This window comes from Calypte anna, chromosome 3, assembly GCF_003957555.1.
Source record: "Calypte anna isolate BGI_N300 chromosome 3, bCalAnn1_v1.p, whole genome shotgun sequence".
NCBI lineage: Eukaryota > Metazoa > Chordata > Aves > Apodiformes > Trochilidae > Calypte > Calypte anna.
The window spans coordinates 10,542,612-10,563,897 of NC_044246.1; the positions used below are offsets into that span (position 1 = coordinate 10,542,612).

General features: G+C 38.7%; 1 protein-coding gene across 2 annotated transcripts; it reads left to right on the plus strand.

Moving 5' to 3' along the window:
- The first annotated feature begins 1,368 nt into the window (after positions 1 to 1,368).
- SLC30A6 (solute carrier family 30 member 6) lies at positions 1,369 to 17,935 on the plus strand. 2 transcript variants are annotated; one of them, XM_008493980.2, is made up of 14 exons: positions 1,369 to 1,451; positions 3,808 to 3,894; positions 4,397 to 4,481; positions 5,357 to 5,399; positions 8,043 to 8,108; positions 8,559 to 8,639; positions 9,850 to 9,885; positions 10,728 to 10,822; positions 11,604 to 11,652; positions 13,647 to 13,766; positions 14,062 to 14,164; positions 14,444 to 14,491; positions 15,239 to 15,307; positions 16,711 to 17,935. In XM_008493980.2, the coding sequence occupies exons 1-14, from the start codon at positions 1,449 to 1,451 to the stop codon at positions 17,206 to 17,208; spliced, it is 1,383 nt and encodes a 460-aa protein (XP_008492202.1). In that variant the 5' UTR covers positions 1,369 to 1,448; the 3' UTR covers positions 17,209 to 17,935. The 2 variants fall into 2 exon arrangements, with proteins under 2 accessions (XP_008492202.1, XP_030304243.1); XM_030448383.1 differs by lacking the exon at positions 1,369 to 1,451 and adding an exon at positions 2,159 to 2,236 and having other exon boundaries at positions 16,711 to 17,229.
- The last annotated feature ends 3,351 nt before the right edge of the window (positions 17,936 to 21,286 follow it).

Below are 21,286 nucleotides of genomic sequence, written 5' to 3' on the forward strand. Positions count from 1 at the left end.
AAGTCTCTTACCTGTTATGCAAATTTTACAGACTGTCAGTGGATTATTTTTTTTAATTGTTCCCAAAACTACTGGAAAAACTTCCTTAATTACAGCTTAGAATGAGCAGGTCTGAGACATTAAAAACGTCTCGTGGGATACAATTACCTGTCCAGTCACTCCCTGCCACAGTCAGGTAAGTCTTGTGGTATGTTTCACAGAGCAGAGTAGATGCAAATAACATTTTTAGCAGCTGTAACTACAGTCACTGGACAGGTGCCTAGATCATTAAAAGACCAGACAGGACAGTGTTACAGAAGGCTGTTTCAGGCATCTTGTTATGCATAATAATCTGCCTTAAGAAAATATCTAGCTTCATACTTCATATTTATTCCGCTTCTCACTTATTTACCAAAGACAATAAAAAATAAGCTGTCTTGTGACTAAGTCTTTACATTAAATCCCACGCAGGTGTTTGTAACACAGTTTTCCTTAAGAGGCATCCCAACTTACAAGACTTCAGTTTCTGTATTTAATTACTGGTCCTGTGTAAAGTGATTTTACCGCCCACATTCCTTCTGGCAGAAACTTTTGGGCACGGTTTCATGGTCTGGGAGCCAGGTCACACATGGGGTTAGTTGTCACCATTCAGCCCTTGTGTCCTGCTGTGCCAGAGCCTCAGTAGCCGTACTCACAGCAGTACCTTAAACACGGCTGTGTTCTTCCTCCCTCAGTGTCTCCCTTTGCACCACAGCAGACTTCAGGAGGGGGTCAGAGTGGCTGTGGATCACTCCCCTGATCTGCAGTGCTGCTACGTTTTAACAGGCTCAGGGCACCGCTGGCAGTGCTGGAGCACACCAGGGAGTGGCTCCATCTTCAACAGAGTTCCGCAGTTCGTGAAGCTCCCGTTCCTCTGGGGGTCGGCGGGGAAAAAATCCCCTCGAGAAGATGCGGGCTTCCTGCACCGCAGCGGCGAGAGGACTGCCTGGAGCGATGCTAACAGGTTCCTCGCAGGGTGTGTTATATAATCATAGCAGGACGTGGTTAAACACAACCACTCCCGGGGAGTTGTGGCAGGAGAGAGCCGGCGTCCGTTCCTTCAGTTCTCACAGACAGCGGGCAGAGGAAATGCGGGATCCCAGCGAGTTTCTGTACAAAAGCCGTGGGTACCGGGTGGCAGTGGGGCTGAGGCAGCGGGAGTGGGCAGGGGCGGGAAGGCCCCGCCGGAGGGTGCGGTGCGTGGCCCCTGGTGCGGGAGAAGGGGGAGCCCCGGCCGGGGCGGTACGGAGCGGCGCGGGGACGGGGGAGGTCCCGCCAAGCGGAACGCCGCGGCGGAGCGCCGCTTAATGCCTACGTCACATCCGCTGCCGAGCGTGGCCTCACAGACCCCTTCGTTGCCATAGCGACGGAAGGCTCCTCCGCCTCTTCCGGCTTCGCATGGCGCCGTCTCTTCCGGTGCGGGGAGTAATATGGTGAGTGGCCCCCGCCCGCGGGAGGGGGCGGGAGTGAAGTCGCGCGTGGAAGCGGGACAAGGCAGTGGCGGCGGGGTTCGGGTTGCTGCTCGTTCCGGGCAGGCCGGGCCCTGTCCCTGCGATAGGGCTAAGCGGGGCAGAGCGCCCCGGGCCCGGTGCCGGCCCGGCCTGGAGCGCTCCGCGCCGCCGTTCCCCGCTCCTGGCTCAAGGCTCGACGGGCCGGTGGTGACGTGGCTGCGCGCGGGAGTCCGCCCCCGGGCCCCTCCATCCCCCGGTCGGGGCCCCGCCGCCTTCAGTGCAGCCCCTGACCCTCAGCCATCCCCCGGCGGGGCAGGGTCCGGCAGTGCCTCCTCGCCGGAGCGGAGCGGCTTGCGGCGGAGTGGCCGTTAACGGCTGCGGCCCGGGTGGAGCGGTCGGGACGGCGTTCCCTGAGCGTTTCCTCTTCTCCCCTTCCCGCCGTGCGCGGTGTCCCCGGTGGCTCCCTCGGGGCGCGGCGGGCGGGGTGCTGTGGGAGGGTTGTGCGCTGAGCCCCGCAGCTGAGCTGCGGTTTGAGGCTCGGTCTCTAAGTCTTCATCTAACACCAAATCGCTCGGAGAACTGGAATTCCTCCCAGGACAAACCGGCTGCGTTGCCATTGCTCCCGGGTGTCAGGGAAAGCACGGGGCTGTCACTGCTGGGACGTGTGGCTCACTTCTCGGGAAATAAAATTATTGTCCTGGGAATGACCACCTTGTGTACTCGTTCAGCTGGGTGTCGGAACTGCCCCTTTTCGGTCGCATTGACAGGTGGTGTCAGTAACAGGTACCGTCACCTGTTATTGCTGGAGCAGATGCTCACACGCGTAGAACTTCTAGCACTGCGTGAGCGCCATCAGTGACTGAGAATCATCAAATTGTTGAGGCTGGAAGAGACCTTTAAGATCCTCAGGTGCAAATGTCGAAAGGTCTGGGGTAGCAGCCCTTCTGCTCAGCACACAGGTGCCAGAAGCTCAGGACCTTACGAGCTTTAATGCCGAAGTGCAGCTCTGCTGAATTCAAGCTCCCTTGCAGGGCTGAGCTGGGGCTCGCAGGGGTGTGGGCGGCATCCTCTGTACCCAGGGAGCTGGGGCACAGACAGAGCTGTCAGGCAGTGGAGAGGGTGATAAGGTGCTGAAGTAATTTTTGTAAGCTGGCAGCCCGTAAGCCTGTTGGAGAAGTTTTTCCAAGTGTTCTTTCATCCTGTATGTGTGTCCTGAGAACAAATCGACATGTAATAGTTTGCTGCTGAAGAAAAGAGTGAGTTGCTGGCTTTTTGCCTCAGGTCAGCGAAACTCGGGCTCTGTAGTACTGCTTTTTTTAATTGATGACACCAAGATGTGTGTGTATTTCTGTGGATACTATGGAATACGGACATGTTGGCAAATGGAGTGTTTTAGTAACCAGCCTGTTGGTAGGTCTGGTTATGTTCTGCTGGCAGCTACAGATGCAGTAGCTTACAATCAGACCTTCCTTTCTCCAGCCCTAAATGGCTGTGTGTGGCAGACCAGCCGTGAATACCTGTTACAAATCAGAGGGCTTCTCAGGAGGAAAGCAGACTTCTTTGTGGGGAGAGTAGAAAGGGAGACAGTTAACCAAGAAGCTGGGGCCCTCTGAGGAAGGGGAACAAGTGGCATGGTTGATGAAATGTTCTGGTAGTGTGTTCCCAGTTACACTTTCAGGAGAAGCATGTGGCACCCCCACCCCCTGCTCCCATCTCCCACCTGCACATGGTCTTTTCCACCCCAGGAGAGGAGAGGGAGCTCCTACAGTGCCCCCATCAGCTGTACACCTTCAGATTAAGCCACAACTGAGATTGTTTGTATAACTCATCATGTTACCGACCTTATGTCCACCACACTACAGATGATATCAGCACTGTTTTTATTTCTCTGATGGGCTCTCGTGTATATGTATGTATATATATATATACACAAACAATATTTTCCTGTTTAATAAATTACTTGGCTTTGGCTGAGAACTGTACTTTGCTAAAGAAAAATATTTGGGTTTTCTGACATCTATAGTAGTTCTATTTAAATAAATAATTTTAAGAGCCCCACTAATTTTTTTTTTAATGTTACCCTATGAACTTGAGTTCTGGATTATATGTAAATGAAGCTCAGTTCTAAGTAATTAATAATTTTCCAGTAGAATAACAACATAAAATAGTTATCAAAATATTGCAGAACTTAACATCCATGAGCTATATTTAGGTAAGAAAAAATAATTCTGATTTTTTTTATATAATTGTGAAAATAATAAATGAAGATACAATTTTTTGTTAATCTAAGATATGGATTAAGTAAAATTAGTAATTAAACTTTCAATTTTTTTTTCAGGGGACGATCCACTTGTTTCGAAAATCACAGAGGTCACTAGTTGGAAAGTTAACACATGAATTCAGGCTGGTTGCAGCAGATAGGAGGGTAAGTGTTTCTTTTTAAAATTAATAATAAAAAATATGTTAGCTGTGGTAAGTTAAAATGCATTATTAACTTGATTATATTTTGAGAATATTTATTTGAAATGTTCCAGATGTACTTAAAAAAACACAATTCATCTGAGCAGCTGGATTCCTTCATGTGCATTGTCCCAGTCCAACAGTATTCTCCAGAACTATACTTATATTTAATGCATTCAGTAGAACTGTAAATTAAATACACACAAGTGATTTTGGGACCTAAATTCCAGCGCAAAGAAAGGAGCCCACAAGCACTCTTTATAAATGAGTTTTGAGGCAATCTGTAAAATTAAAAATACAATATGGGCTTTTTGTTCTGAAATGAGTTGTAAATTTTTGAGAGAGAGAAGAAGCCAGTTCTGCTTGCATGATGAAGTGCTGCATTGTTGTTCTTTAAAACCAGAGAGATACACTTTTGTCTTGTAAATTTTGGGAGATGTAAAATACATGTTTATTCTCATCAACAGTCCTGGAAGATCTTGCTTTTCGGTGCTATAAATTTAATATGTATTGGTTTCCTGCTAATGTGGTGCAGCTCTACAAACAGCATAGGTAGGTGTCTCTCCTTTACTGAAACTACCACCAACTATGTGTTTCTAGGTCTGTCAAGTTCCAGCATACTAAAAGACCACAAAGTTCAGCGTGTGGAGGGAGTTAGGTGACTGCACAGCCAGGTTTGGGAAGTGCTTCCTTTTTTGCCAGTCAGTTTGAAGCATTTTTTGTGTGCAAGTGGGGATGGGTGAAAGTCCTTTGAAGTCTGCAAGTGTTTTCCAGATCTGCTGGTTGTTTTCTTCCTTCAGTACCCTCTCTAGCTCTAAGATTGAAGAAAAGTAGACTTTTAAGCTAGTCCTCTATCCTGTTCCCTATATAAATAGTGACAATGGCATACAGAGACCCTGAATTGCAGTTGAATGAAGATGTTTGTGGTGTGGCAAAAGGCTTGTCTGTTTTCAGGAATGGGACTTTTCAGTCTTTTCTACTTTTCTGTAGGGACTCCAGGATGTTTATCATCATCTGTAAACATCTTGCATGTTTTCGTTTTTGTGATACAGGTTTTCTTGTCATTTCAAGATGGGTCAGAAAAAAAAAAAGTAAAGCACTCTGTAGAACGTACTTCTCACTGCAGTAATGCACTTAGGACATCTCTTACTTTGTTTGTACTAGAAGATCTCCTGACTTATCTGTATTTAATTACTTGGTCACAAGCTTAATGCCTTTTGTGTCTGGGCATTATCAAATGCTTTATTAAGATCAGGATTGCCATTGGTGTGCTTAGGACATACTCATACACCTACAAAAGACAGACTTGCTCTAGTTCTTGCTCTAGACAGAAGGTGAAAAAGAGCTGTACAAGAGGGACTTAGAAGAATACAAGTCATTTATGCATTGAAAAAATATATTAAGTGTTAATATTTGCTTTCTTACAGCTTTAACTGCTTACACATATTTGACAATCTTTGACCTTTTCAGGTGAGTTTTTTTTCCCATCTAATCTTATTGTTCATTTGTGCTTATCTTTGTGTATTTGCATATTTATACACAGAAAGTTTATTTACAAAAACATTAGAGTCATCAGCACAGAAACTGCTTTAAGTACTGCGTAAGTGAGGGTCAAATTGTACATCACAACAAATAGATCATGGGGAACACCACAGCTGTGCTGAGATTGATTGGTAACATCCCAGTCACAACGTTCTCTGTGCAGATGTGTAGCAACATAAACCAGAAACTAGCATCAGACTATTAATTGGTGGTTCACTCAAGACTTTTCTCTAGTGCCACAGTCATTGATTCTGAAGTATTTTTCAGTGTTAGTATCAGGAAACAAGAAGTATGTAATCCTATTTCTGTTTACAAATACTTCAAAAGGTAAATCCCATGCACTCCTAACAAAAAGGTCATTAGATATTTTTAGTATTTTTCCTGTTACCTAACAAAACTAACAAAACTAGTGTAAATATGAAAGTTCTGAACACTTTTGATAATATTGATAATACAGACACGACATATATTTAATTCTTACCTGAGATGCAGATTGGTAGCAGTGGCTTTGAAATGAACTGCATAAAATGTATGTTAGAGTTGTTTTTTTAATCTACATTATGTTCCTTGCTAGCTTATTAGCTTATAAAAAGTGTGGACCAGCTATCTGCAGTCTGTTTTGCCTACTGTACTTATCTTATCTGTATCTTATCTGACTGATAGTAAAACATTTATAAATAACAGCAGAGAACATGCAGAAAGGAAAATGAATGATTAATGTAGGCACAAAAAAAATCTATATGTGACTGCATTAGAATTGTGATGCGACTTTAATGAATCACAGATTTCTTTAAGAATTATGTACAGGTTTGTCATCTTGTCTTAAAGTAACTTTTTCACTTTGGGGGGGGTTTTGATGTTGTATTTCATATTTGTATAGAATATTATTTATTTATTAGTTTTAGGAGAGGAGGGAGTACTTCTGGCATTGACAGGTTAATTAGTGATGGACTGGGAGGTTATTAAAAATCTCTTAAGTGTTTTGGTTATCTGTAAGGGAGAACAATCTTATATATCTTATCTTATATATCTTATATATCTTATATATCTTATATATCTTATATATCTTATATCTTATATATCTTATATATCTTATATATCTTATCTTATATATCTTATATATCTTATATATCTTATATATCTTATATATCTTATATTATATCTTATATATCTTATATATCTTATATTTTATTTATCTTATTATATCATATATCTTATCTTTATAATAGTCTTATTGAGTATATGAATTTACTATTTTGTATGTGAACAGTGCTATTTCGTCTGCTTTTGCTTTTACTCCACACAGCTGTGGATCAGGTTGTCAGGATGTCATTGTTCAGCAGATGTGGGAATGAGTTCTTGATCCATTCTGATTTAAATTACTCATTAATTAAGAAAGGGCTGCATAAAGGTACAGATGGCACTGAATCTGGATGAATGCCTATTAAAAACAAAACCAAAACAAACTGTCCAAAGGGGTCAAGAGAAACAAAATGGGCAAAGGAAATGAGAGACATCCTAGAAACAGGCAGGCTAATTCTGTGGAGATGAAATAATTGGAATTTCAGATATTCAATGTGAGAGAAAAACTTGGAAAGAAAATAGCAAGAGAGACCTGTGCCTGTCAGTGAATGGTCAGCTAGATTAGAGCTTGTGTAGATGAAAGCAGCCAAAGAAAATAAAACTATCTTGGCCATATATGTAGAAAAGCTAGATTGTGGAAAAGAACACTAATACTTGGCATAGCCTGAGATTTATTCTAGAGTGCTAATTCTAATTCACTGTATGTCAGTTAAATGAAGAGTTTTCTTCACTTTTTCACTAGGATGTGAAGTAAGTGGCACAAATGTGACAACCATGTCATCTTGCTTTTCATTTTCCTTCTCGTTTAAATGGCCTTTCTCAGGTTACATTAGTTCATGGCAAGTTCATAAAACATGCAGCCAGTTTGATAATTTCGCAGACTTGTGCTTTGTCCTTTCCATTACTATGTGTGACCTTACTATGCACGATACTAGACTGCATTAAAAGGATTTTATCAAACCACCTTTGCCTATTAGTCAAATTCTGGGTTACCTGGTCTCGTGTGCTCCAGATCTCTTTCAGACAAATTCCCAGAGTGCATGGTGATAAAACACTGGTTGTACCGTTTTGCATTAGGACCTCAGTGTAAAAAAAACATTGTGTTTGGAGTTATGGTAAACTTAATTTAGGCTTGAGGGCTGTTCTGTGTTGAAGGAGGTTGGTGGTAGCCTCAAAAGCACAGTGTGCTATGAGCACTAGGCTGTCTCCTGGTTTAAGGAGTTTGACTGACTACCATTCTGCTAAAATTATTTGATGCCCTATTTATGGCAGCAGCCACATCATTGTGCAGTTTATTTAATTCCCAAGCACAACCTTTTTATATTCACTGGAATCCTTGTTGTGAGGGATTGGAGAGGGATTGAGTTCATTGTAAGGTGTCATTATATTCATGTGTTCAGTTCTGGTGGCTGAAGTTTATATTTGTAGATTATCAAGTTTGTAAAGGCAGCAGTTATTTATTATAGTCACATTCTCCCCTTTTTTCAGTTTGATAACATGTCTAATAAGCTATTGGGTAATGATGAAGAAACCCAGCCCAGCCTATTCATTTGGGTAAGTACTAATAATAAGATCTAGTGTTTGAAAATGCAACACTTAATATATTTATGACTATCATTGCCTGCATCCCCTGTCAGCCATGACTGACAATCTGCTTCTAAAAGCCTGAAAATAAGTAGACCCAAGACTGATGCTGTAAAGAACAGTTACAGAATAGTGGAGGAGGGAAAAGGGGAGGGACAGGACAAAGAATGAAGAAATGCCTAATTTTAAGCAGTTTGCAATAGGTGGAGTGTTGGCTTAAAAAAAATTAAAATAATGCTGATTTCATGAAATTTCCAGTTTCTACCTTTCCATCTGGTCTTGAAAGAATAGGAAATAGTTTTGTCTGTCCTGCTGGTTCATGCACAGACCAGATGTATTTGATTAATTGTTTTGTCATGAATGAATTGGTTTGTCATAATTGAATGTTCAGTGTTTCCAAACTTCATTCTTACATTTCAGGTTTGAAAGGTTTGAAGTTCTAGCTGTATTTGCATCTACAGTTCTGGCACAGCTTGGTGCTCTTTTTATACTGAAAGAAAGGTAGGGATACATCCACTTTTTTTTTCATGTACAAAGAGATGACTGATTGAGCAAAAGCACATGCAGCCTACAAATACTACCTGTAGAGATATTGTAGGAAAAACCTGAGATTTTAAAAAATATTGCAAAACCTTATATTGATTATACTGCTACGTGAAGGCTTTAGATTAAATTATAGGAATTGATAAATGTTATTAAGCAGCTTTCAAAGTAAGGACTCGGTGTTAAGAATCATATTTTCAAAAAAAGTTAGGTATTTCATATAATGCATTTCTCTATGCATCTTGATTAAGTTAATAAATAAAACTTATGTTGGCTTTTTTTTCTTTTTACTCAGTTACTTCATGAGATAAAGCAACTTCATAATATATTAAGGATCTGAATGTTAAACTATCAGCCTCATCAGTTCCTAAAAATTTGCACAAGTGTTAGCTTGATGTGCTTGGAAGCTTGGAAGCTTTGTATTTCAGGAGATTAGTCTAAAGTTTTTTGTCTTTAAAAATGAAGAGGCTTTTGTTAACATCTGTAATTTAAGACTGGGGCAGCATACTTTCCATTTTTCCATTTAAGGATTCCCTTTTCTCTATTAAGAACTGTGTTTACAACTTATCAACATACAGTATACAATTGCTAAGTTGTACTGACAATGCACTGGAAATCAATTCTAATAATGATGCACTGTCAAAGCCCCCAAGTTTTCAAACATCAGTTTTAGGAAATTTGCAAAACTTACCACAGGTTTTACTGTTACAGCTGACACCCATTTCTTATTTTACTCTTGAGTAAAAAAAAGTTTGTATCTCCACCACATGGTACAACATCTGCTTTATTTGGCCTTGCCTAGTGTGAGGCTGTAAGTCAGGGATTTCAGACTTAATGTGTTGTGGTTACCAGCACTTGTGATTGCAGTAGAAGTATTTTTTGGCATGTTCATTACAAGCTACCATTCACAGTAGCTTGCACCTGTGTGGCACAGTTTAGAAATAGTTGGATCCTAAATTGCATCCTGTTTCTTTTTTTAGTGTTAAATGCTTTCAGCACTTGAAAAAACTGTTAGGCTTGTTTAAGCAATTCATTTTTTCTCAGCACTGTATCTGTCAGTTTTTGTTTATGAATGGCAGCTAATTCTGCAGAACTGAAGAAATACTTATGCTCAGCTATCAAGGTTTTGTTGTATGAATGTAACTCAAATTTTCCATTATTTTCATAGCGCAGAGCGGTTTCTGGAACAACCTGAAATACACACGTAAGAAATTATTTTGGCATGTAAAAGCACAGTTTTTTCAGTGTCCCTTTGTGTTTCTAATTGTCAGTCTAGCATGTGCTAATTATGCAAGTCCATTCAAGACCAGATTGGGTTTTGGTACCATGGCATGTGTTTCAAACTAGGGGCAAGCTGTATTGCAAACAGTTTTTTCCAGGTACAAATGAAATGTAATGCAGATGCTCTCTTAAATAATGACTTACCTGGGTATTGCTGTTTTTTCTAGTTGGATTACTCTCATTTTTTATAGAGGTCTCTTAGGAGAGCTGCTGTGTGAGGGGAAGGGTGGTGTGATCATTAGGGAACTGGAGATGTTGCAAAGACAGTTGGCAAAGACTGTCCAAGAAGTCCAAGAGTCCAAGAAGTAGAGTATGGAAAAGAAGGTATAATGGAGCAGAAGACTGGAGCATGGGATGTATGGTGAAGTTTTAGTTCTCCTAGGAAAGTATAGGAGCACAGGGCATAATTCCACGGGAAAACTAAGTTTTTTTTATCTCTACTGCAGAGAGTACTACTGCAATGGTTTTATATCTTCAAAGGACAAATGTGTGTGTGCTAATATGCAGTTAGTTAAGAGCTGTTACTCAATATTGTTAGAGCTTACTGTGATAACTTTTGCTTGTGAAGCACTGTGATCTCATATAACCTTTAAAATGATAATACACTGACAGTTACCAAGCATTACACTAGTTCATCATACTCTCATTTACAGTCTCACTGAAAAATATCCAGCCAAGTATATTGATATTGCTACTAGTAATTACATCTTGAGTTTGTTTTGTGATGATGTGAAGTTAAGATGATTTTTTTTCTCCCCTCTTTAGGGGCAGACTGCTGGTTGGTACTTTCGTGGCTCTCTTTTTCAACTTATTTACAATGCTTTCCATTAGGAATAAGCCTTTTGCATATGTCTCTGAAGGTTTGTAGTTAATGAAATAACTGGGAAAAAACTTAAGTTTTCTTAATTAATGGGTGTATATTACTATTACTTCCATTAATATAACAATGCAGTTTAGAATTGCCATTCAGATTTTAACTCTAGGTTGCTCATGGGGCTCTCTGAGTAGTATGTAGTAATTAGTACAGTAAACTGAATATACTTTTACTGCTGAAGTACCCTTTATTTTCAGTCTTTTAGGTTCAACCATAGAAGGTCATTTGACAGATCTCAGAATTTTGAGTAATATTTTTGGATATATTAACAAATTTTAAATAAATTAATAATTATTCTTAATGGCTCATTTATCTTAGACTTTTTTCACTTTGATGTAGCCTTGCAATCATTCCCCCTTAACTGCTGGGAGACTGCTAAGCATTGTGCAAACTAGTGAATTATGAGAAACGGTCTTTTTTTCATGGTTTTCCATGTATCTTGCCATAAATAATTCTTCAGTGAATATGGTTTTGCTTAAATTGCTTATACTTTAATTACATGTTATACCCATTATATACAAGATAATTATGGTGGTTGTACTCTGCAATTATATTTGTATTTAATCAGTTCAAATTATTATGACAGATAGGAATTTTACTGCCTGGAAAAGCCAATCTTCCTTTGTTTTTCAAGTGACAGTGAATCTGTTGAGATGCATGTGTTCATTCACGCTGCATTGGGTTTTTCCCTTAAAATAAGATTTTAAGTGTACTTCAAAATAGATTCTTTTACTTATAGTAACTTAATTACCTTCTTTCTTTTGCAGCTGCCAGCACAAGTTGGCTTCAGGAGCATGTTGCAGATCTTAGTAGGAGGTAAAGCTTTATAATGTTTTCAGAATATTTAGCTTTTGGAAGGCAGTGTTTTCATGTATAATAACAATTTGGATGGGTTTGGAGGCATAAACTGTTGTGTATTAGATTTTTTAAAATAGCTTTACCTACTGTAGGTCTAGCATATAAACTTTGGAGCAAACATTGTCTCTCGTATTTCCCAGATACATCAATCTAATAGAAATAATCTTTCCCTTTGGATGTGTTCAGTACCTCATGCAATTCTCCTTGCATGCAGCAAGGCAAACTCCCTATGTCTTGTACCAACTTGGACTGCAGGTCTCAACAATCATCATCTGAGTGATGTGTTTTGTAGTAATTTGTTTTTATTTACTCTGTGGGGTGGGCAAATGCCTAGCCTGGTTAAAGCTTAGATGTGATTTATGTACCAGGTTACTAACTGAAGCAGCTATGGAAACTGCTCCTCTGTCCAGCAGTGAACTGGAAAGTCCGTGTCTTCCAGGGGCTTAAGAAATGTTGCTCATTCATCTTGTCTGTTAACTCTCTTGCTTGTATTGGGTATCTGAATGTGAGACAACATTGTTTGCAAGTAATTTTGTCAGATATCAGAAGCATTTCTTTTGAGCCATGCATTTTCTTCCAAGTACTTAGGCTGCCAGTTTCAAAATGTTAAACCATATTGTATAAAGTGTTAAGTCTGCTGCAAAGCCTGTCTGTTTCTGCATGTTGTGGTTTTTGTATAGAGTCAAGGATAGCAGAGAATGATGGTTTGTTAAATAGATTTGATTTTATACAAGTATAAGGTATGATATCATCAGACCCAAATTCTATAAAACAGCTTTGGGAGACTAACAGTAGAGTTGCCTGAGTTGCAGTTTAAAAACAAACAAACAAACAAAAAAGCATGTAGATAGCAATCACAGACACTAGCAGAGTTTTTCTTTAATGATGTGATTTCACAGTGTTACAGGGATAACTTGTAGGGCTGCCAGGTCAAGAGCCTAGATTTACAACTGGATTTTGAGAGAAGCTGTAGACAATTATGCTAACAATTTGGAAAAAAAAAATATTAACTGTAGTTAGTACATACACTGTTATTTTGGATGTGTTCTGTGGAGCACTGCTGATTACAAAATATCTGCAGCTTTATGTAGTTATGTTGATGGAAATTCTTTCAAAAGCTGACCAGCACGTGATGTCTCAACATAGGCTGGTTCTAAGCAGAGCAACACAACATTCCATGTTGTCTTTTCCTTTAGATTTTCCAGTATGTGACATTCAATGAGGGAACTAGAGAGACCATTTTCTCTCTGTATAGGAGAGAAACTCTAAATAGATAATTTTTGCCAATGGTCCCTTGTGGGTTTCTTGGTCTCTTCTTATACAGCTAGCTGGACTCCTCCCTCTTGTCAGATTCCTTAATGAGTTAGCTTTGGTTTTAGAACACTTGGACACCAGGGTGGCAGATGGATTGAAGCCTGATGGTGTGCAGATCCCCCAGGACTTACATATATGTAACAGCACTACGGGAACCCGTGAAGTACTTGTGTTGATTGCAGCTGAGATGCCTGGCTGTGTTACCAGGAAATGGAAAGTAACATAAGACACATTTTATAATAAGACATATTTTATATATGACATGTTTTATACACAGATTTTGTCTTTTATAACATGACATATTTTAACGTGTAGAAAAGCTGTATCAAGATTAATGTAGTATAACATTTTGTAGATGGGAAGATAGACTTAAAGGAAATTGAAGATGTAAGAGGTAAGTATTAATTTCAGTATGAGACAGAATGTGATGTGGATTTAAACTTCATGAATTTTTCCTGGCATCAGACTATTAAAAAACTTTGGGCAGAACTAGAAAGGTCTTTACAGTTGTCAGAGACATCATTTGCTGTGACTGCAAGGTGTATTTGCAGTGAAATGCAATAATGGGTATAAGTCTTTTGGGTTTTGAAGTACTGATGAGCAGCTAGCTGACAGCTACTTTTTCTGTTTTATTCCAGTATTTGTGGAATCATTCCAGGACTGAGTAGCATTTTTCTGCCACGAATGAACCCGTTTGTCCTGATTGATATTGCTGGAGCTCTAGCTCTTTGCATTACATATATGCTCATTGAAATCAAGTATGTACAATTGTTGTTTAAAAAAAATAACTCTTCTTGTATCCAGTCTGTGGGAAATTGCATTTTTTTACTTGAAAATCTTTTACTTGCCAAAGCTGTGTTTTGTATGAATGGGATTGCAACTCCATAAATATATTAGTCTTTTTTCAAAGACTTAATAGTACAGTTTAGATTGTGTGTGTGTAATGTTCTGAAAGTGTATATAATGTAAAAGAATGAAAAAGAATAAAATTAAATTCTTACACCTTTCAAAACTATAAATAACTTTTTCTTTAAAATTGCTTTTTCTCTCTAGCAATTATTTTGCTGTAGACACAGCCTCTGCTATAGCAATTGCTTTGATGACATTTGGTACCATGTATCCCATGAGTGTCTACAGTGGGAAAGTTCTGCTCCAGGTAAGGCAGTGTCACAAAACAAGGGCTTCACTTTTGTTAAATGTCTTTGTTTTGTTTAAAAATGTAAAGTCTGTTTTAAGCACTTGAGTAAGTACTCCAAGGGGAATTTGGGATGTGCTAGAATAATTTTAAGGGAAGTAGAAATAAATATCATGAAGTTGTATGTATTTATTGCTCAATGCCATTAATCTCTTGAGTAGTTAGACAAGACTTGAAGACTCTTACTTGAACAGGGCCAGTTAATCTTTATTATAACTTTTTTTTAATTCTTTTTCTAAGACAACCCCACCTCATGTGATTGGCCAGTTAGATAAACTTCTTAGAGAGGTAAGTCAGTGTATAATACATAACACAGCTAACATTAAATAAGAATTCAGGAGTATTAGGAGGTTTTGCAAGTAGTCAAAGAAGATTGTTACTTTTTTAATACTATTTTTTAAGCTGCACGTGGAAATACAGGTCTTATTATTTACATGTGTAGTGCTGTTTAGGTATCTGTTACAAATCTGTTCCAGCAGTACTGGTTGTTATTTTTATTAACTAAATTCAAGCAACCACTGAAGTCATATGCACAACCATGAGAAGCTCTTATTCTGTGTTCCATAAGGGGCATTGCCTCTTGCTGATGATCCTGATTTGAGTGTGTCTGCCATGCACATTATCTTCTTGCCAGCTCAAACAACACAGTGATGACAGTTTTCCTAAATTTAGCATATAGAGTTTGTCTTGCCCTTCCTTCTTCTTTTGGGCCACTGTTCTTCTTGGTCATTACCTTATCTTTCTTGACATTACATGATGTATTTTATTGTTTGGCTTTAACACTCACTTTGGCAGAAAGAGTTACGTGGAACGTGAATCCACTTTTTTGATGGGTTTGGATGTTTAGGGGTAGAAAAGTAGATAAGCATTATCTAACCATCATTAACAGACATTGTCCATTTTGTCCATGGAAGGTTTTATTTCACTGCTGAAAATGCTGTATTATTTGGCTATGTGTAAAAGTAGGTTTCTGAAGGGATTTGAAACATTATTTCTAAATAATTTTCATATTTCTGGATATTTGTGTAAAATTAGGTGTCAACTTTGGATGGTGTCTTGGAAGTTCGCAATGAGCATTTCTGGACATTAGGTTTTGGCACTTTGGTAAGATGCCTTTATTGTCTTTTTAGCCTTTAAAAAAGAGTTGTCAGTTACTAGTTTAACTTTTTTATTTAAATAAGATATTTCTTCTATAATTTTAAGTATAAAAAATTAATGGAATAAGTACTCAGTCCTTGTGATTTATTGAAAACTTCTCTTACCCTGCCTTTTTTTTTTTTTTTTTAAACCTTTGCTAATGGATAATATTGTTTATGTATCTTGCAACTCAGCATTAAAGCCTGCATTTTGCAACAGTAGAATTTTGTTTGTATTCTGACACTGAAGAAAACCCCAAATGACAGTAAAGATTTTTTTTTTTCACATGGCATGTTAGTACATATTGTTTCAGAGAGAAGAAAAAGATAAGCTGTAAACCACCAGGTTCCAAAGGCCTACAGTAGAATCATGTTTTCAGCTCTTTCGGAGGAGGGAGTGGAAAAAAAGAGACTACTAAAGTTGTGTTCTGGTGTTCTGTAAGCTTGGAAGAAAGGGAAGGTTTTTTTTGTGATACAGAATGATCACACAGAACTCAGTTATTCCTAAGTTGATGTAGGTATGTTGGGACAGCTAGAAAATTTACTCTTAGAAAATTTTTCTTTACATCTGAATTTAAAATACTGGATCACAGCGTTGTTGGTGTGATCACAGATCTTTACAAAACCTTTGTGTGTATATTTACCTATGGGCATCTTCCACGTTGTAGTAGAAACTTCTGGAGACCTGGATATGTTTTCAGCTGCACCATCTGATGTAAAATTGGCTTATATAGCACAAGATGTGAACAATGTTCTTTATTAAATACGGACTGAAAAAGCTCATGAGGGGTTCTGTTCCTTGTGTCGTTCTCTTGGGCAGCAGTAGTTCAAGGTCAAAGAGAGAGCGTTACTGAGAGGAGGGCAGGGGTAGCCCACAGTTATATGCACGACCAGGAGAAGCAGCTCTTAGACTTGTGCTCCATAAGGGGCATTGCCTCTTGCTCATGATCCTGATTTGGGTGTGTCTGCCACACACATTATCTTCTTGCCTGCTTCAACAGCACAGTGATGACAGTTTTCCTAAATTTGACATACAGAGTTTGTCAGCACTTCATTCTTCTTTTGGGCCACTGTTCTTCCTGGCCATTTCCTGTCCTGACATCACATGATGTATTTTATAGTTTGGTTTTAACACTCACTTTTCCTGAATGATGATCTTGCTATGTTCAAAAGAGATCAAGGCATCAGGAAATTCTAAATGTATCCTCATCATGGAATTATTTAATAAGTTTCTCAGTTTAGTCAGTAGTCCCCACTGCGAAAGGTCTTTGCATAATTCTCTTCAGGGTAACTTACCTCTTCTTGAATGTATATGGAGAATCTTTATTGAAGTTAACAGTTAACAGCCAACTTATTTTTATCACTTTCTAGGCTGGATCAGTACATGTCCGAATTCGGAGGGATGCAAACGAACAAATGGTACTTGCCCATGTCACTAACAGATTATACACATTGGTCTCTACCTTGACTGTTCAGATTTTCAAAGATGACTGGATCAGACCTACCTTATCATCTGTGCCTATTGCAAACAATATTCTGAACCTTTCGGATCATCATATTATTCCAATGCCATCTTTGAAAGCTGCTGATAATTTGAACCCTGTTACATCCACTCCAGCTAAGCCCAGCAGCCCACCACCAGAATTTTCTTTTAATACACCAGGCAAAAATGTGAACCCAGTCATCCTTTTAAACACTCAGACGAGGCCCTATGGATTGGGCTTTAATCCTGGATCCACACCCTACAGCAGTGTCCTCAGTCAAGGATTTGGAATACCAGGAACGGGAGCAACACAAGGATTCAGAACTGGTTTTGCCAATGTCCCAAGCAGATACGGAACAAACACTCGTGGGCAACCCCGACCATAATAAACACCATTATTTATTGTACTTAAGGGTATTGACTTAGTTCTTTTATTACCCAATTTTATATACATTTGGAATGTCAGATCATTCTAAATGGCTGGGGACAAGTGCATTGTTCATATTCATGAAATGGTTAAATGGCAGGTTTTTTCTTTGCTTCAGCAGCTTGTGTAATGCCACAAATGTTTTCCAGACTTACAGTACTTCACAGGTAGTTTTTATAGAATATCTATTTCTATTAGATTTTTATTAACTTTCTTTATTTTCTCAAGAATGTATTGAAATATAGCACAACTCCATCAGCAAGTAAAATTGTGACCAGGTATCTTTTTTTTCGTTTTTTCTTTTTTTTTTTTCCTAATGAGAATTCCTTACTGAATGCTAAATAGCTGAGAGAATGGGAAATTGCAGAAATACTAGTCCCAGTTTTCAGAGATGTTTTAATTGCTGTCCTAAGCTATCTTTTGTCAAAGCCACAATTAGTTTCTTGTTGCAAAAATTCATCAGTATTCATACTAGTGTCCTTTGTGAAGACAATCTAGCATTTCATATTCTAATTAATTTTCTGAGACTGTATTTTTTACACTTCTATTGATGGATTTATAGAAATTCAGATGGTTCAGAAACCACTTTCTAGATAACAAGTATTCCATATTCATCTCTGATATGTCTTCATTTTTTATTTAATTGAAAAATTATTTATATACTGGGAAATAAACTATTTCAAACTTTTTACAGGAACCTCTTTTTTATAAGTCCTGTTTAAGATACAGAACAGATGGCTGTATTGTTTCTGAAGCCAGCATTTCCTTCTAAACTATGGAAAGTATTCTCTGATTCCATTGTGACTTTGTATTTTTCCTCCTTGTATTTTTTCTGTAGTTTCAGAGGGAAAAAAAATTTATTCCTGGTTTATATCCAGAGCACAGGTCACTTATCACTGGTAGTTCTTGAAGTCACTGCTAGAGTGCTTAACCTTTAGGGTACACTTGGAGCAAGACTGCTTAACTTGTGTCTGCTTTTGCATTGTTTTTCTGTTGTACATCCAAAAGGCCATATTTCTTCAGGGCCTTTCTCAGAGCTCTTCCCTCTGATTTTTAGAACTACTTCAATTTTTTTTCCATTTTCCTGTGCAGTATTTCTCTTGGTTCCCTGCCAATGCCTCTTCTGCACTTTCTTCTGCATCTCTTGGCTGTTGAAGAATGGGTTGCCCATTCCTGTTGTTTCATGTGCAACTCAGGGTGCTGTATATTGGCTTCCACCTTGTTAATGTGCATACTGAGTAAGTCTCTCCATTCGTCCAGGGTGGTTACATGGAGCTTGAGTACCTCAGGGACTCCAAAAGTATTATCTGAAGATAATGGGTTTGATAGAGAAATCTTTCTCTTGTAGAACTGAGTTGAGAGAAGAAGAGCCATCGTTTTAATGTTCAGGATTTGTGGCTTCTTCATAGGGGCTGAGGATTTCCTTTTCATTGCTCTGTTTCTTTGGTTGTTGTTTCTTCCCTCCACTACTTGTGTTTTCCACTCCAGTGCATGGAGGAGGGGGGTTTCACTCTTGTGGGGATGTTTGAGGCTGAGGGTAGTGTCCAGACTGCCACTGGTATGTATACAGTCTGTATATAAGCTACAAGTGGGGGATGTAGTTCTGTACTTCATTTGCAGCAAGAGAACAGTTTCATTGCTCTGTTGGATAATGTAATGACCTAAAAAATTCCACTGAAAGATTATGATGAACTTGCTAACGACTGTGTTTCTGTGAGGTCACTATTAGCTCAGTAATCACCTTTGTTTCATGGCTTTCTTTATGTGTAGTCTGTTTTATATGCCATTGCTGCATGGAAATTCTCTGAAGTACAGAACACTTGAAGAGATTCTTTGAACCTTTTGGGTGCTGACCTTGACTGCACTCTCTACAGGATCTGCAACACCTTAGAGCCAGCAGAATGTTTACAATATCCTACTCTCCTGTGGCCTATTTGAGAATTGTTCCTTACTCTGGTTTCATAACCACTTGCCCCTGTTTCTGACCTTTTCAGTACATTGTATTATATCGATTGCATGCCTTCTTGTTTTTAGGAGAAAATTAAAGCTCCATTTTATTAAAAAATGAAGCTAATCTTTGATTGAAAATGAGAAGGGAGAATGAAAATCCCAGAGTTCTGAGTGCAATACAAACACAAAATTATTTTGGGAGTGATTGTTTACAATATATATCATTTGTGCAGATGTCAAAGATTCTTTTAGATATTAGAACAGCTTTTTAGCTGTTTTATTGTTACCAATATATTAAGAATATTTGTTAAATCAGGACAGAGATAAATGTCTCCTTTTATACAAGGAAAATAAAATCATTGTTGTCATCATTAAATGACAAGGACAAAGTGGTAATTTCTGTACAAGATTTTAGAGATCTTTTTATAGAGACTGATTGTTTAAGTGATGCTCTTGGATAGTAAGTCAGTCTTAATGAGCACATCTGTGAAACTTCAGACCAGTTTTGCTGGGTCTGTTATCAGTGTGGACTGGGTCCTTGTAATAATTCTATAGAAATGCATTTTTACTGCATTTTTTCTTTTCTAATTGTATTTTGCTGATAGGTGATCACAATCTAAATGTTTATTTGAAACCTAGTAAATAAGAATTCCTCATTTGTCTTTCATTCCTAGTGACAGGAATGCTATCCCAGCTAGAGGGAAAAAGAGAACTGGCACTCATTATCCTCTGCCTACCAGAGGATTTGGCATTGTTACTCCCTTAATTTGTTCCATCTCCGATTGCATAGGATCACTTCATTTGTAAGTGGAAGCATCAAACTTTAGAGAATTTAAGGGGAATATACCATTACTTAGACTTAAGATTTTGTTGAAGAACTCCATTGCCCTGATATAAAAGAAGGTAGAGTGCCTGCTGTGACACAAATGACTGATGTAATAGCAGGGGGGTTTTGCATCTTCACCTGTTGAGTAATAGCTCCTGAGTTCATTCTATAATGCATTCTCTTTACCCCAGTAATAACCACATACATCTTGGGGAGGAGTGAAAAGCCAGTGACAGCTTCTTGTGGGTGGTGGATTTTCTCTGGGTTTTTTTGTTTTTGTTTTTTTCACCTTGACAGAGATGGGACATCCTTGAATAGGAGAGAACCTGTGCAGCAATTCTGCTGATTTATATAATTATTATATTAGTTGAAGTTCCACACTTGGTTTCTGTACCCTGCTGCCACCACCCAGGAGGGACAGAGACATTGTCCAGGGAAAGATTCTTCAACATAAAGCCTGTAATGAATTCTGAAGTGGTTATTCTGAAGTACATGCAGATACTTGGATACTTAGTGATACTCGATGTTGTAACTAAGAGTGGAAGAGACACCAGTCCCAGTCTTCCCACTTGTATTTTTTGTTGTTTGGGTATTTTATCTGGGTTGTCTGGATGGGCTTTGTCCTACCTGCTTGCTCTCTTCTGCCTTAGTAGCAGTGAGAACCCACCTTGTACCATTTACTGACTACTTCAGGTTCTTGTGCCTTTGGGAGCTTAGGTTCTGTTGTAGCTGTTCATGGCTGTTTTAAGTTTTGGTTCCAGCAGTTATTTTTTAAATGAATGATCATAAATTACTAAATTGATGACCCTGCCCTCTCTCAGTAAACTCTCTTAAGAGCTCATATCCAGTTAAGATACAGCCATCTTTTCCTGTACTGTCTATATTAAAAAGGCAAGACTGATGTTTTCAGAATCTTTAAATTATGTTACACTAACCTGCATCTCATTTCTTCGAACTGAGTGAACATAAAGCAAGAGAACTGAATGTCAGGTGACAAAACTGACATACCAGGGATTTAGGGTGTACTACATGGTTAGGTTATGGTTTCAATTAATAAGAGATTTTTTTTAAATTAGGTTTTTGCCACCTATAATAACCCCTTGATCCAATGGGTCATAATGAAGCTGATTTGAAGTTGGCTTTCAAATTCCTGAAGAGGCAGAGTGCACACTGCAAATGCCCTCTTCAGAGATCCTGCAAACTATGAAGAACCACAGTAGGAGTTCACCTGTAAAAATTAAATCAGCTATACAAGCTTCTG